General features: G+C 36.9%; 1 protein-coding gene across 2 annotated transcripts in view; it reads left to right on the top strand.

The window, feature by feature from the left end:
* The window catches only part of G2E3 (G2/M-phase specific E3 ubiquitin protein ligase), a 62,794-nt gene that overhangs the window by 12,329 nt on the left and 37,230 nt on the right, over positions 1 to 13,235 (top strand). The window contains exon 2 of one of the 2 annotated variants that reach the window (XM_007447283.1): positions 9,416 to 9,456. The exons of the other annotated variant lie outside the window; for it this stretch is intronic. Within the exon in view, the coding sequence (XP_007447345.1) occupies positions 9,416 to 9,456 (41 nt within the window). The remainder of the gene's footprint in view (positions 1 to 9,415; positions 9,457 to 13,235) is intronic. 2 annotated transcript variants of the gene reach the window in all.

Here is a 13,235-nt window from a genome sequence, read left to right as displayed (position 1 = left end):
AAAGAGTGTTGGTTTTTGTCAAATGACTAGTCTAGCTAAAGGTTTGTCAATTTAGTTGATCTTTTTAAGGAACCAACTTTTGATTTTACTCTCTTGTTTTTCTTTTCTTTACATTTATCCCCACTCTAATCTTTATGAATTCCTTCCTTCTACTAGGTTTGGTTTTAGTTTGCTCTTCTTTTTCTAGCTCCTTGAGGTATAAAGTTAAGTTACTGATTTGGGATCTTCTATTTCAGTGTCTGCATTACAGATATAAATTTCCCTCTGATCACTTTTCACTGTATACTGTAGATTTTTAGTACGTTATGTTCTCATTTTCATTGGTCTCTAAGTATTTTCTAATTTCCCTGTGGTTTTTTCTTCCCTCTTTTGCTTGTTTAAGATTGTGTTGTTTAATCCCTACATTTTTTTTTAATCCCTACATTTTTGAGAATTTTTCAGTGTTTCTTCTTTCATTTGCTTGTTGGCCATGTCCTATTTCTTTTCTGAAGTGTATGTTCAACTCCGAAGCTCATTTTTTTAGGCCAACATTACCCTGATACTAAAGCCAGCTAAAGACACTACAAGAAAAGAAAACTATAGGCCAATATCCCTGATGAGTATAGATGCAGAAATTCTCAGCAAAACACTAGCAAACTAAATTCAGCAGCACATTAGAAGGATCATATATCATGATCAACCAGGATTTATCCCTGTGTACACACTAATGGAAGGAGAAATAAAAATCAAAGTCATCTCAAAAGGTGCAGGAAAAACGTTTAACAAAATTTAACATCCCTTCATGATAAAAATTCTCAACAAATTGGGTATAGAAGGGATGTACCTCAACATTATAAGGGCCGTACATGACAAGCCCACAGCTAACATCATACTCAACGGTAAAAGGTTGAAAACTTTTCCTGTAAGATCAGGAACAAGATAGGGTACCCACTCTCTCCACTCCTATTCAGTATAGTACTGGAAGTCCTAACCAGGGCAGCCAGGCAAGAAAAAGGCATCCATGTCGGAAAAGAGGAAGTAAAAATGTCTGTTTGCAGATGACATGATCTTATTTATTGAAAATCCTAAGGATCCCACCAAAAAAACTGTTAGAACAGCTACCCAGCTAGAATGAGAGGGGGTTTGGCTTACTTTATTGTGTTAGTTATCTATTGCTGTGTAACAAACCACTCCAAAACTTGGTGCCTTAAAACAACAGACATTTATTATCTGACAGTTTCTGTGGGTCAGAAATTCGGGAGCAGCTTAGCTGTGTGGTTCTGCCTTGGGGTGTCCCATGAAGTTGCTCTCAGGCTGTCAGCCAGGCTGCAGTCTTATGAAGGCCTGAGTGGGGTTGGACAATTTACTTCTAAAACAGCTCACTCGTGTGACATGGGTAAATGCCTCAGTTCTTTGCCAAGTAGACATCTCCAAGGAGCACCTTAAAAGAAAGCCTTTATGACGTGGCAGCCAGCTTCCACCAGTGCAGGTGATCATGACAGAGAGCAAGGAGGAAGTTATAATGCCTTTTATGACCTAGTTACACTTTGTCATTTCTGCCAGGCTTTTTGGTGGAAGTTACTAAGCACAGCCACAGTCAAGGAGAAGGAAATCAGGCTCCACCTTTTGAAGGGGGAGGAGTATCAAACTGAGTGTCACTGACCAAGTGGAGGTAAGCAGTGCAAGAGACTCAGAATACCTCTTGATAGTGGCTTCCTGGAGCTTTCGTCATTAAATTGTTAATGATTTCTCAAGGAAGAGGGGAATGCTTTGATATTATTTCTAAGACCAAGACTGTTGTTAAGACTTGGGCTGTTATTGAGATATGTACTTACCTAGCATTGTTTTCCTCCTTCCACTTAGGAAGTCTTAAAATTCACGTACTGGAAAGAAAAAAATGATAAAATCCAACTAAAAATATGTGAATTTTTTTTTTCTGAAGTTTTGTTTTGGAGACTGTTGATTGAAATAAAGAAATTCATCACCAGGATTTAGCAACAAAAGTTTTATTTCAAATGCTGTGGATTAGTAAGAAAGCTGATGTGAACCAGTCAAAAATATGAATTTTGTAATATCTTTAGAACATTATCTGATTCGGGGATAACTTTTTTTTTCTTTTAATTAATTTATTTAATTTATTTATTTTTGGCTGCTATGGGTCTTTGTTGCTGTGCGCAGGCTCTCTCTAGTTGTGGAGAGCGGGGGCTACTCTTCATTGTGGTGTGCGGGCTTCTCATTGCGGTGGCTTCTCTTGTTGCAGAGCACGGGCTCTAGGTGCGTGGGCTCAGTAGTTGTGGCTCTCGGGCTCTAGAGCGCAGACTCAGTAGTTGTGGTGCACGGGCTTAGTTGCTCCAGAGTATGTGGGATCTTCCCAGACCAGGGCTCGAACCCGCGTCCCCTGCATTGGCAGGTGGACTCCTAACTACTACACTACCAGGGAAGCCCTCAGGGTTAACTTTTAATTTGATGTAATCTTTTTTTAAAATTAATTAATTAATTTATATTTTTGGCTGCGCTGGGTTTTTGTTGTGGTGCGTGGGCTTCTCACTGTGGTGGCCTCCTCCACTGTGGAGCAAAGGCTCCAGGCGCACGGGCTTCAGCAGCTGAAGCACACAGGCCCAGCAGCTGTGGCTCGCGGGCTCCAGAGCGCAGGCTGAGCAGCTGTGGCACATGGGCCCAGCCGCTCCACGGCACATGGGATCCTTCCGGACCAGGGCCTGAACTGGAGTCCCCTGCATTGGCAGTGGGGCTCCCAACCACTGCGCCACCAGGGAAGTCCCTAATTTGATATAATCTTAAACTTAGAAAAAAAGTTATATGAATAGTGAAAGTAACTCCTATATACCCTTTAAACAGGTTCACTGTTTATTTATGTTTTGTGACATTTGCCGTATTCTTTCACCTCTCCTAGCCTAGCCAGCCTAAAACCACCGGGGATAAATCTGTAATCTGATAAAGTTAGGTTTGTTGACTCATTGCAGTGAGAGAGGTCCCTGACACGAGGAACCACAAGGCTTCGCACCGAGCAAAGGGTAAAACAGATTTCTTATAACATGTTGGAGAAGGGTGGCATTGATGTGAAATTTAAATGAAGTAGTGTTTTAATGGGGTCAAAGCGAAGCCAAGGCTGTGTGTGAGTCAACCTCAGATCTGAGCTACGAAGTGGGCCTAGGGTGTTTCCTTGAAAACTACAAAAAGAAGAGGAGGAATGTTGTGTTCAGAAAGCTCTTATCTGTAGTTCTGTACCTCCCTTAGAAACCGAGATTTCTTCTATCAAAGTTGCTTACTTACATCCTCTTAGCAAAAGTAGGATATTTCAGAAAGTTTGCTTAAGTCACTTCCAGTCATCTTCCCACTTGAGAGACAAGCACTGTTCTAATATTTTTCATGATAGATTAGTTTTGCCTATCCTAGAACTTGATATGAATGGAATGATGTGGATAAGAATAGTGTACAGTTTCTTTCACTTAGCATAATATTTATAAGATTCATCTGTTTTGTTGCATCTTGCAGCACTTGTTACCTTTTCATTGCTAAGTAGTATTGCATTTTATTAATATACTTCAGTTTGTTTATCCATTCCTGTTGATGGACTTCTAGGCTTCCAGTTTTGGAGTATCATGAAGGTGGCTACTATGAACTTATTTGTATAAAGTTTTTTGTCTATATATTTTTTTATTTTTCTTGGATGTATACCTGGGTGTGAAATTCCTACATCAAAGGCTAGGTTCATGGGCATATATGTTTAACTTCTATGAAACTACAAAAACTTTTCAAAATGATTATTCCATTTTGATTATTGTTGATTATTCACATCAACAGTTAATGAGAGTTCCCCAGTTGCTTCATATCCTGTCCAATGTTTGGTGTTGATAGTCTTTTTAATATTAGCCATTATTATAGGTATAAAATAGTCTTTCATAGTCTTTCATTTTTATCATCCTAATTACTAGTGATGTTGAGCATCTTTTCATTTGTTTATTGGCCATTTGTATATCTTCCTTTATGAAGTGTCTGTTCATGTCTTTTGCCCATTTCTTTAAATGTTTGCTTTATATTATTGTAGAAGTTCTTTATGTATTCTGGGTATAAGTCTTTGTCAGACAAATCTTTTACAAATATTTTCTCCCAGTGTGTGGCATACATAATTCACTTTCTTTTTTTTTTTTTTTAACATCTTTATTGGAGTATAACTGCGTTACAATGGTATGTTAGTTTCTGCTTTATAACAAAGTGAATCAGTTATACATATACATATGTTCCCATATCTCTTCCCTCTTGTGTCTCCCTCCCTCCCACCCTCCCTATCCCACCCCTCCAGGCGGTCACAAAGCACCGAGCTTATCTCCCTGTGCTATGTGGCTGCTTCCCACTAGCTATCTACCTTACGTTTGGTGGTGTATATATGTCCATGCCTCTCTCTTGCTTTGTCACAGCTTACCCTTACCCCTCTCCATATCCTCAAGTCCATTCTCTAGTAGGCCTGTATCTTTATTCCTGTCTTACCCCTAGGTCTTCATGACATATTTTTTTTCTTAAATTCCATGTATATGTGTTAGCATACGGTATTTGTCTTTCTCTTTCTGACTGACTTCACTCTGTATGACAGAATCTAGGTCTATCCACCTCATTACAAATAGCTCAATTTCGTTTCTTTTTATGGCTGAGTAGTATTCCATTGTATATATGTGCCACATCCTCTTTATACATTCATCCGATGATGGGCACTTAGGTTGCATCCATCTCCTGGCTATTGTAAGTAGAGCTGCAATGAACATTTTGGTACATGACTCTTTGAATTATGGTTTTCTCAGGGTATATGCCCAGTAGTGGGATTGCCAGGTCATATGGTAGTTCTGTTTGTAGTTTTTTAAGGAACCTCCATACTGTTCTCCACAGTGGCTGTATTAATTTACATTCCCACCAACAGTGCAAGAGGGTTCCCTTTTCTCCAAACCCTCTCCAGCATCTATTGTTTCTAGATTTTTTGATGATGGCCATTCTAACTGGTGTGAGATGATATGTCATTGTAGTTTTGATTTGCATTTCTCTAATAATTAATGATGTTGAGCATTCTTTCATGTGTTTGTTGGCAGTCTGCATATCTTCTTTGGAGAAATGTCTATTTAGGTCTTCCGCCCATTTTTGGATTGGATTGTTTGTTTTTTTGTTATTGAGCTGCATGAGCTGCTTGTAAATTTTGGAGATTAATCCTTTGTCAGTTGCTTCATTTGCAAATATTTTCTCCCATTCTGAGGGTTGTCTTTTGGTCTTGTTTATGGTTTCCTTTGCTGTGCAAAAGCTTTGAAGTTTCATTAGGTCCCATTTGTTTATTTTTGTTTTTATTTCCATTTCTCTAGGAGGTGGGTCAAAAAGGATCTTGCTGTGATTTGTCATAGAGTGTTATGCCTATGTTTTCCTCTACGAGTTTGATAGTTTCTGGCCTTACATTTAGGTCTTTAATCCATTTTGAGCTTACTTTTGTGTATGGTGTTAGGGAGTGATCTAATCTCATACTTTTACACGTACCTGTCCAGTTTTTCCAGCACCACTTATTGAAGAGGCTGTCCTTTCTCCACTGTACATTCCTTCCTTCTTTATCAAAGATAAGGTGACCATATGTTCATGGGTTTATCTCTGGTCTTTCTTTCCTGTTCCATTGATCTAGCTTTCTGTTTTTGTGCCAGTACCATACTGTCTTGATTACTGTAGCTTTGTAGTATAGTCTGAAGTCAGGGAGCCTGATTCCTCCAGCTCCATTTTTCGTTCTCAAGATTGCTTTGGCTATTCGGGGTCTTTTGTGTTTCCATACAAATTGTGAAATTTTTTGTTCTAGTTCTGTGAAAAATGCCAGTGGTAGTTTGATAGGGATTGCATTGAATCTATAGATTGCTTTGGGTAGTAGAGTCATTTTCACAATGTTGATTCTTCCAATCCAAGAACATGGTATATCTCTCCATCTGTTTGTATCATCTTTAATTTCTTTCATCAGTGTCTTATAATTTTCTGCATACAGGTCTTTTGTCTCCTTAGGTAGGTTTATTCCTAGATATTTTATTCTTTTTGTTGCAATGGTAAATGGGAGTGTTTTCTTGATTTCACTTTCAGATTTTTCATCATTAGTATATAGGAATGCCAGAGATTTCTGTGCATTAATTTTGTATCCTGCTACTTTACCAAATTCATTGATTAGCTCTAGTAGTTTTCTGGTAGCATCTTTAGGATTCTCTATGTATAGTATCATGTCATCTGCAAACAGTGACAGCTTTACTTCTTCTTTTCCGATTTGGATTCCTTTTATTTCCTTTTCTTCTCTGATTGCTGTGGCTAAAACTTCCAAAACTATGTTGAATAAGAGTGGTGAGAGTGGGCAACCTTGTCTTGTTCCTGACCTTAGTGGAAATGCTTTCAGTTTTTCGCCATTGAGGATGATGTTGGCTGTGGGCTTGTCATATACGGCCTTTATTATATTGAGGAAAGTTCCCTCTACACCTACTTTCTGCAGGGTTTTTATCATAAATGGGTGTTGAATTTTGTCAAAAGCTTTCTCTGCATCTATTGAGATGATCATATGGTTTTTCTCCTTCAATTTGTTAATATGGTTAATCACATTGATAGATTTGCGTATATTGAAGAATCCTTGCATTCCTGGAATAAACCCCACTTGATCATGGTGTATGATCCTTTTAATGTGCTGTTGGATTCTGTTTGCTAGTATTTTGTTGAGGATTTTTGCATCTATGTTCATCAGTGATATTGGCCTGTAGTTTTCTTTCTTTGTGACATCCTTGTCTGGTTTTGGTATCAAGGTGATGGTGGCCTCGTAGAATGAGTTTGGGAGTGTTCCTCCCTCTGCTATATTTTGGAAGAGTTTGAGAAGGATAGGTGTTAGCTCTTCTCTAAATGTTTGATAGAATTCGCCTGTGAAGCCATCTGGTCCTGGGCTTTTGTTTGTTGGAAGATTTTTAATCACAGTTTCAATTTCAGTGCTTGTGATTGGTCTGTTCATATTTTCTATTTCTTCCTGATTCAGTCTTGGCAGTTTGTGCATTTCTAAGAATTTGTCCATTTCTTCCAGATTGTCCATTTTATTGGCATAGAGTTGCTTGTAGTAATCCCTCATGATTTTTTTTATTTCTGCAGTGTCAGTTGTTACTTCTCCTTTTTCATTTCTAATTCTATTGATTTGAGTCTTCTCCCTTTTTTTCTTGATGAGTCTGGCTAATGGTTTATCAATTTTGTTTATCTTCTCAACGAACCAGCTTTTAGTTTCCTTGATCTTTGCTATTGTTTCCTTCATTTCTTTTTCATTTATTTCTGATCTGATTTTTATGATTTCTTTCCTTCTGCTAACTTTGGGGTTTTTTTGTCCTTCTTTCTCTAATTGCTTTAGGTGCAAGGTTAGGTTGTTTATTCGAGATGTTTCCTGTTTCTTAAGGTAGGACTGTATTGCTATAAACTTCCCTCTTAGAACTGCTTTTGCTGCATCCCATAGGTTTTGGGTCGTTGTGATTCCATTTTCATTTGTTCCTAGGTATTTTTTTTATTTCCTCTTTGATTTCTTCAGTGATCACTTCGTTATTAAGAAGTGTATTGTTTAGCCTCCATGTGTTGGTATTTTTCTTCTTTTTTTTTTTTTTCTTTGCGGTACGCGGGCCTCTCACTGTTGTGGCCTGTCTCATTGCTGAGCGCAGGTTCAGCGGCCATGGCTCGCGGGCCCAGCTGCTCCACGGCATGTGGGATCTTCCTGGACTGGGGCATGAACCCGTATCCCCTGCATCTGCAGGCGGACTCTCAACCACTGCGCCACCAGGGAAGCCCCCATGTGTTTGTATTTTTTACAGATCTTTTCCTGTAATTGATATCTAGTCTCATAGTATTGTGGTCAGAAAAGATACTTGAAACAATTTCAGTTTTCTTAAATTTACCAAGACTTGACTTGTGACCCAAGATATGATCTGGAGAATGTTCCATGAGCACTTGAGAAAAATGTGTATTCTGTTGTTTTTGGATGGAATGCCCTATAAATATCAATTAAGTCCATCTTGTTTAATGTATCATTTAAAGCTTGTGTTTCCTTATTTATATGGTATCTTTTGATGAGTGGAAGCTTTTAGTTTTGATGAAGTATAATGCATTACTTTTTCTTTTAAAACTTTTATAGTTTTAGCTTTTACAGTAAGGTCTGTGATTCACTTGAAATTAATTTTTATTTATGGCGTAAAGTGTGAATCTCAAGGTTCATTTGTTTTCCATTTGGAGATCCATTTTTTCCAGCATCATTTGTTGAAAAGACTTTTCTTTTTCTCACTGAATTGCTTTGGTACCTGGAAAAGTCTGGGTCTGTTTCTAGGTTCTTTATTTTTGTTCCATTGGTCTATGTGGAATACTGTATATTAGTACACTTTGCAAAACTATATAGAATACTTATTAGATTGGTACAAATAGGAAAAAACTTTCCCGTTCATGTTTTGATAGCACTGGAGAGCTTTCATATGATCATCCTGTAGTGGGTGATATTTGGAGGCTTTTCAGCATGGTACTTTATATATTCCTATGCTACTTTTTTTGTGACATGCGAGATTGATGTTCACTTTTATTCTCTTCTGTTGTGAAGATGAGAAAGCACTTGTGTAGTACAGAGTTCTGAGGCTAGTAAGTAAGAATCTTCAGGTACCTTTCTTTAAAAAGCATAGGTGTCTATACATATATTATAAAGATCTAGACAGAACTTCATTTCACTGTGCAACCAAGAGAGATGCCTTGGGTCCTTGTATTGATAGTTTGAAGGGAAAAAGGAGGAGAAGACAGAGCCACATAGAAATTGTGATTTCCTCATAAAGCAAAATTAGTCTATAGCCATGTAAGTTACCTATATTTTGGAACTCAATCATAATTCTGAATTACAGTAAACTTAAAAGTAAGCAGTAGTTGCAATTCATCTGCACAGGGGAGAGGGGTAAGAAATTAGAAGCTGGAGAGATTGGATCTCAAATACAAATCTGTGTTGTTGGGATACTAACTAAATATTGTTTATAAGTTAAAATGTTTATGTTTACTCTAGGTGAAGGACTGTTATCGTGTGTTTATGGAATTTTCTTCAATAGATTTGTGAAACTGCTAGAAATTAGAAAGTGTAGGTCTCTGTTCCTGGTATGTCCTGCAGTCCTGGCTCCTTTCCAATATAAATGGCAGTAGTCATCTTAATCTTTTTGATAACTAAAAAACATTCCCTCCAATTTCAACACTGTCCCTAGAATTTACCACCCTTGTTGAGATTTACTGGTCTTAGATTTGGAAAGGTGAGGAAATTAAGTACTAGAGTAAGAAATGATGCAACGTATTTGTAATCATACACTGCCTAAATCTAATTAAAATGGATAATTTGAGAATTTTAAAATTAAAATGGCTGATTGTATATTCTTATTTTTCCTAGTAAAATGAATGAAAGTAAAACTGGAGGCTCACAGAATCCCAGTAAGTAACCATATTTAAAATATTTTCAAATTTAATTTAAAATGTTAAGATATTTTACTCTTGCTTTTTTATTACAGTAAATCTTTTTAGACTGGTACTTAAACAATAGGAATGAATTTCCTGATATTCTTAGTTCATGTTTCTGTATACTAAAATAAAATGTTGTGTGTATTCATTTCAACAAAAATCTGCTAGAAAAGGATAATTTGCCAAATATTATTTGTATTCTCTATGTGTATTTATCAAGTATGGTTTGTATCTGAATAAAACAGTTTATTTAATAAATATGATTTTTTTACCTTTTTGTGTGATTTTTTCTTCTTACAAAAGATAAAATGCAGATGAGAACAGTTTAAACAACATATGAAAGTTTAACATGAAAAGGAAAACTTGCCTATTAGCGCTCACAACAGTCTTCTCAAACAGATGTAGACCTTTGCTTTTAGTTGTTTTCATTTATTAGTTATAAACAGTACATATTGATTAGCTACTATGGAAGATGGAAATTTTAAATTGTTACTTTATACTCCTTTGCCACTACTTCTCCCTGATCTACCCTTTATAAAATTTATTTTTTGATTTCTTCTCAAAGTATTACACTTAAAACTCTGTATCTTGACTCTCACTTATAGAGTATCTGATAACTCCATATCATGTTGGATACGGAAATGTGTGCTCTTAAACCTCCTCTACTTTGCTTTCCTGCTTTTACCTACAGACTTCTATCATCTGTGCTAATAGTTCTGAAACTTAGTAATTCATGGACTACCTTCATATATTTGCCAAATGGAAATACTACCTATTACTGTTATTTACTTAATATTTTTCTTAAGATTGACTCAGTTTTTTACTTACATGAATGTGTTCATTTTATTATTGTAACATAACCAGTATCATTTGCTGGAGTATAATAGAAGATGGTCTTAATAAATATAATGAAGTCAGAACAATTTTACTGAATTTTAAACATTAAAATGAAACAACAGCAAAGTACAAATAAAAGAAAGGTAACCTACTTATAAAAATGCATGCCTGAAACCTAGTCTGTTCTGTGTCCAGGGTCTCGGTACTGGGCAAAGGGAGGAGAAGAACAGATGGAAAGCACAGGTCCACAGCATATAGCAGATGCAGCTCCATCCAGCATTCACCTTAAGGACTCCTCTTATGTAATCTCAGCTAATTCCTTGTATTCCTCTTCCTCTTGATAGCTGCATGCACACTTACAGCTGAAAGTATAGGCACTGGGGATGAAGAAGTTAAGGCAGGAGCTGCTGGTGTAAGATGTCCAATAAACAAATGGCAATTTGGTGCAATTAATGTGGTCAGGTACTCTGTATGGGGGAGGAAGGGGATCCGAAACCTTTTAAAAGATTGAGGGAAGGGCCTTTCAGTTACTGCTTATTAAGCTGGAGTGAGGGAGGACAAATATGGGGGGATGTTTCACAATACTAAGTATTAGCTCATGCTGTTTCTTTCCAGTCCTGCAATCTATTTTCTGAGTAGCCTATTAACAGATACAGTATATTTTCAACACATAACATCCGTTCTTGATTACATGTATTAGTTAAGGTAAATATGATTAGCTGCTGTAATAGGTAAACCCTGAAGTTTTAATGGTTAATACAGTAAATGTTTATTACTTGGTCAAGTTACAGTTCAACGTGGATTGGTTAGGGGAGATTGGACAGATAGGGAGTTTCTGTGCCATGCAGTCATTTAGATTCACGTTCATTTCATCTTGTATTGGTTTGCCACCTTGAGATGCTCAGAATCTTTGCAGCTAGTGATTTTCTTATTGTTTTATTAGTATGGTGTTAGAAATTTGCTGAACAGGTAAATATCATAAGATAGAAAGGATTGGTAATTATAGTACTAACATTCAGTTCTGTCTGTGTGCCATACCCTTTTAATTATATTTCTGTATACTCTCTCATTTAATCCTCATTAAGGCATAGTTTGAGGTAGGTGCTGTTGTTGTCCTTGGTTTTTTTTTTGCGGTACGTGAGGCTCTCACTGTTGTGGCCTCTCCCGTTGTGGAGCACAGGCTCCGGACGCGCAGGCTCAGCAGCCATGGCTCACGGGCCCAGCCACTCCGCGGCATGTGGGATCTTCCCGGACCGGGGCACGAACCCGTGTCCCCTGCATCGGCAGGCGGACTCTCAACCATTGCGCCACCAGGGAAGCCCATATTATTTTTAAGATGAGGAACTGGAAAGATCAAGTGTTTATGTGACTTGTTCAAGGTTACACAGCAAGAGTGTGGAGCCGAGTCTTAACTCAGATCTCCCTGACTCTACAATTTGCCTTAAAAATTTTTTTTTATTATTGTAAAATACATACAACATATCAATAGAATTCATCATCTTAACTATTTTGAAGGGTACAATTTGATGGCACTTCATACATTCACAGTGTTGTGCAACCGTTACCACTATCTAGTTCCAAAATATTATCATCCCCCCAAAAGAAAACTCTGTCCATTAGGCAATCACTTCTCATTTCCCCTGTCCTCAACCCGTGGAGACTACCAGCCTGCTTTTTGTCTGTCTCTGTGGATTTACCTATTTTGGATAATGTAATCTATTGTATAAATGGAATCATATAATATATGACCTTTTATGCTTGTATTCTTAGATTTAGCATAATGTTTCTAGGCTCATCTGTGTTGTAGCGTGTATCATTATTTCATTGCTTTTTATAGCTAAAAGATACTCCATTGTATGGATATGGTATATTTTGTTTGCCCATTCATCCATCCATTGATGGAAATTTGATTTGTTTTCCTTTTTGGCTATTGTGAACAGTGCTTCTGTGAACATTAGTGTACAAGTATCTGAACATCTGTTTTTAATTCTTTGGTATTATATATACTCAGGAATGGAATTGTTATATCACATGGTAACTGTGTTTAACTTTTTGAGGAACTGCTGACTATTTTCCAAAGTGGCTGTACCATTTTACATTTCAGCTAGCAGTATATGAGGGTTCTGATTTCACCAGCTCCTTGCCAGCATTTGTTATTATCTGACATTTTTATTGTAGCCATCTTAGTGGGTGTGAAGTGATATCTCATTGTGGGATTTGCATTTCCCTGATGACTGATGATATTAAGCATCTTTTAATGTGCTTATTGGCTATTTTATATCTTCTTTGGAGCAATGTTTATTCAATAAGATCCTTTGTCCCGTTTTAAAATTGAGTTGTGTGTTTATTGTTGGGTTGTAATACTTATATATTCTGGACGCTAGACCCTTAAAAGGTATATGATTTCCAAGTATATTTAACCATTCTGTAGATTGTCTTTTCACTTTGTTGATAGTGTTCTTTGATGCACAAAAATTTTTAACTTTGATGAAGTCCAATTTATCTATTATTACTTTTGCTTTTGGTGTCATGTGATATCTGAAAAACCATTCCCAAACCAGGGTTTTGAAGATTTACCCCTGCATTTTCTTCTAAGAAAGAGTTTTATAGTTTCGGCTCTTATGTTTAAGTCTTTGATCTATTTTGAATTAATTTTTGTATAAGGTATGAGATAGGGATTTAATTTATTATCTTGCATGTGGCTATCCAATTGTCCCAGCCCCATTTGTTAAAGAGACTATTCTTTCCCCATGGAATGATCTTGGAATACTTGTTCAAAATTAATTGACCATAGATGTATGGTCATTCTGGATTCTTTTCTATTGATCTATATGTCTAGCTGTATGTCATTACCACACTTTTGATTTCTGTAGCTTTGTTATAAGTTTTGAGTCTTCTCTCTTTGTCTAGATGAA

Source organism: Lipotes vexillifer, unplaced genomic scaffold (assembly GCF_000442215.2).
Source record: "Lipotes vexillifer unplaced genomic scaffold, Lipotes_vexillifer_v1.1 scaffold339, whole genome shotgun sequence".
Taxonomy (NCBI): domain Eukaryota; kingdom Metazoa; phylum Chordata; class Mammalia; order Artiodactyla; family Lipotidae; genus Lipotes; species Lipotes vexillifer.
Note: the sequence above shows the minus strand (reverse complement) of the source record. Positions and strands in the feature narration are given on the sequence as shown.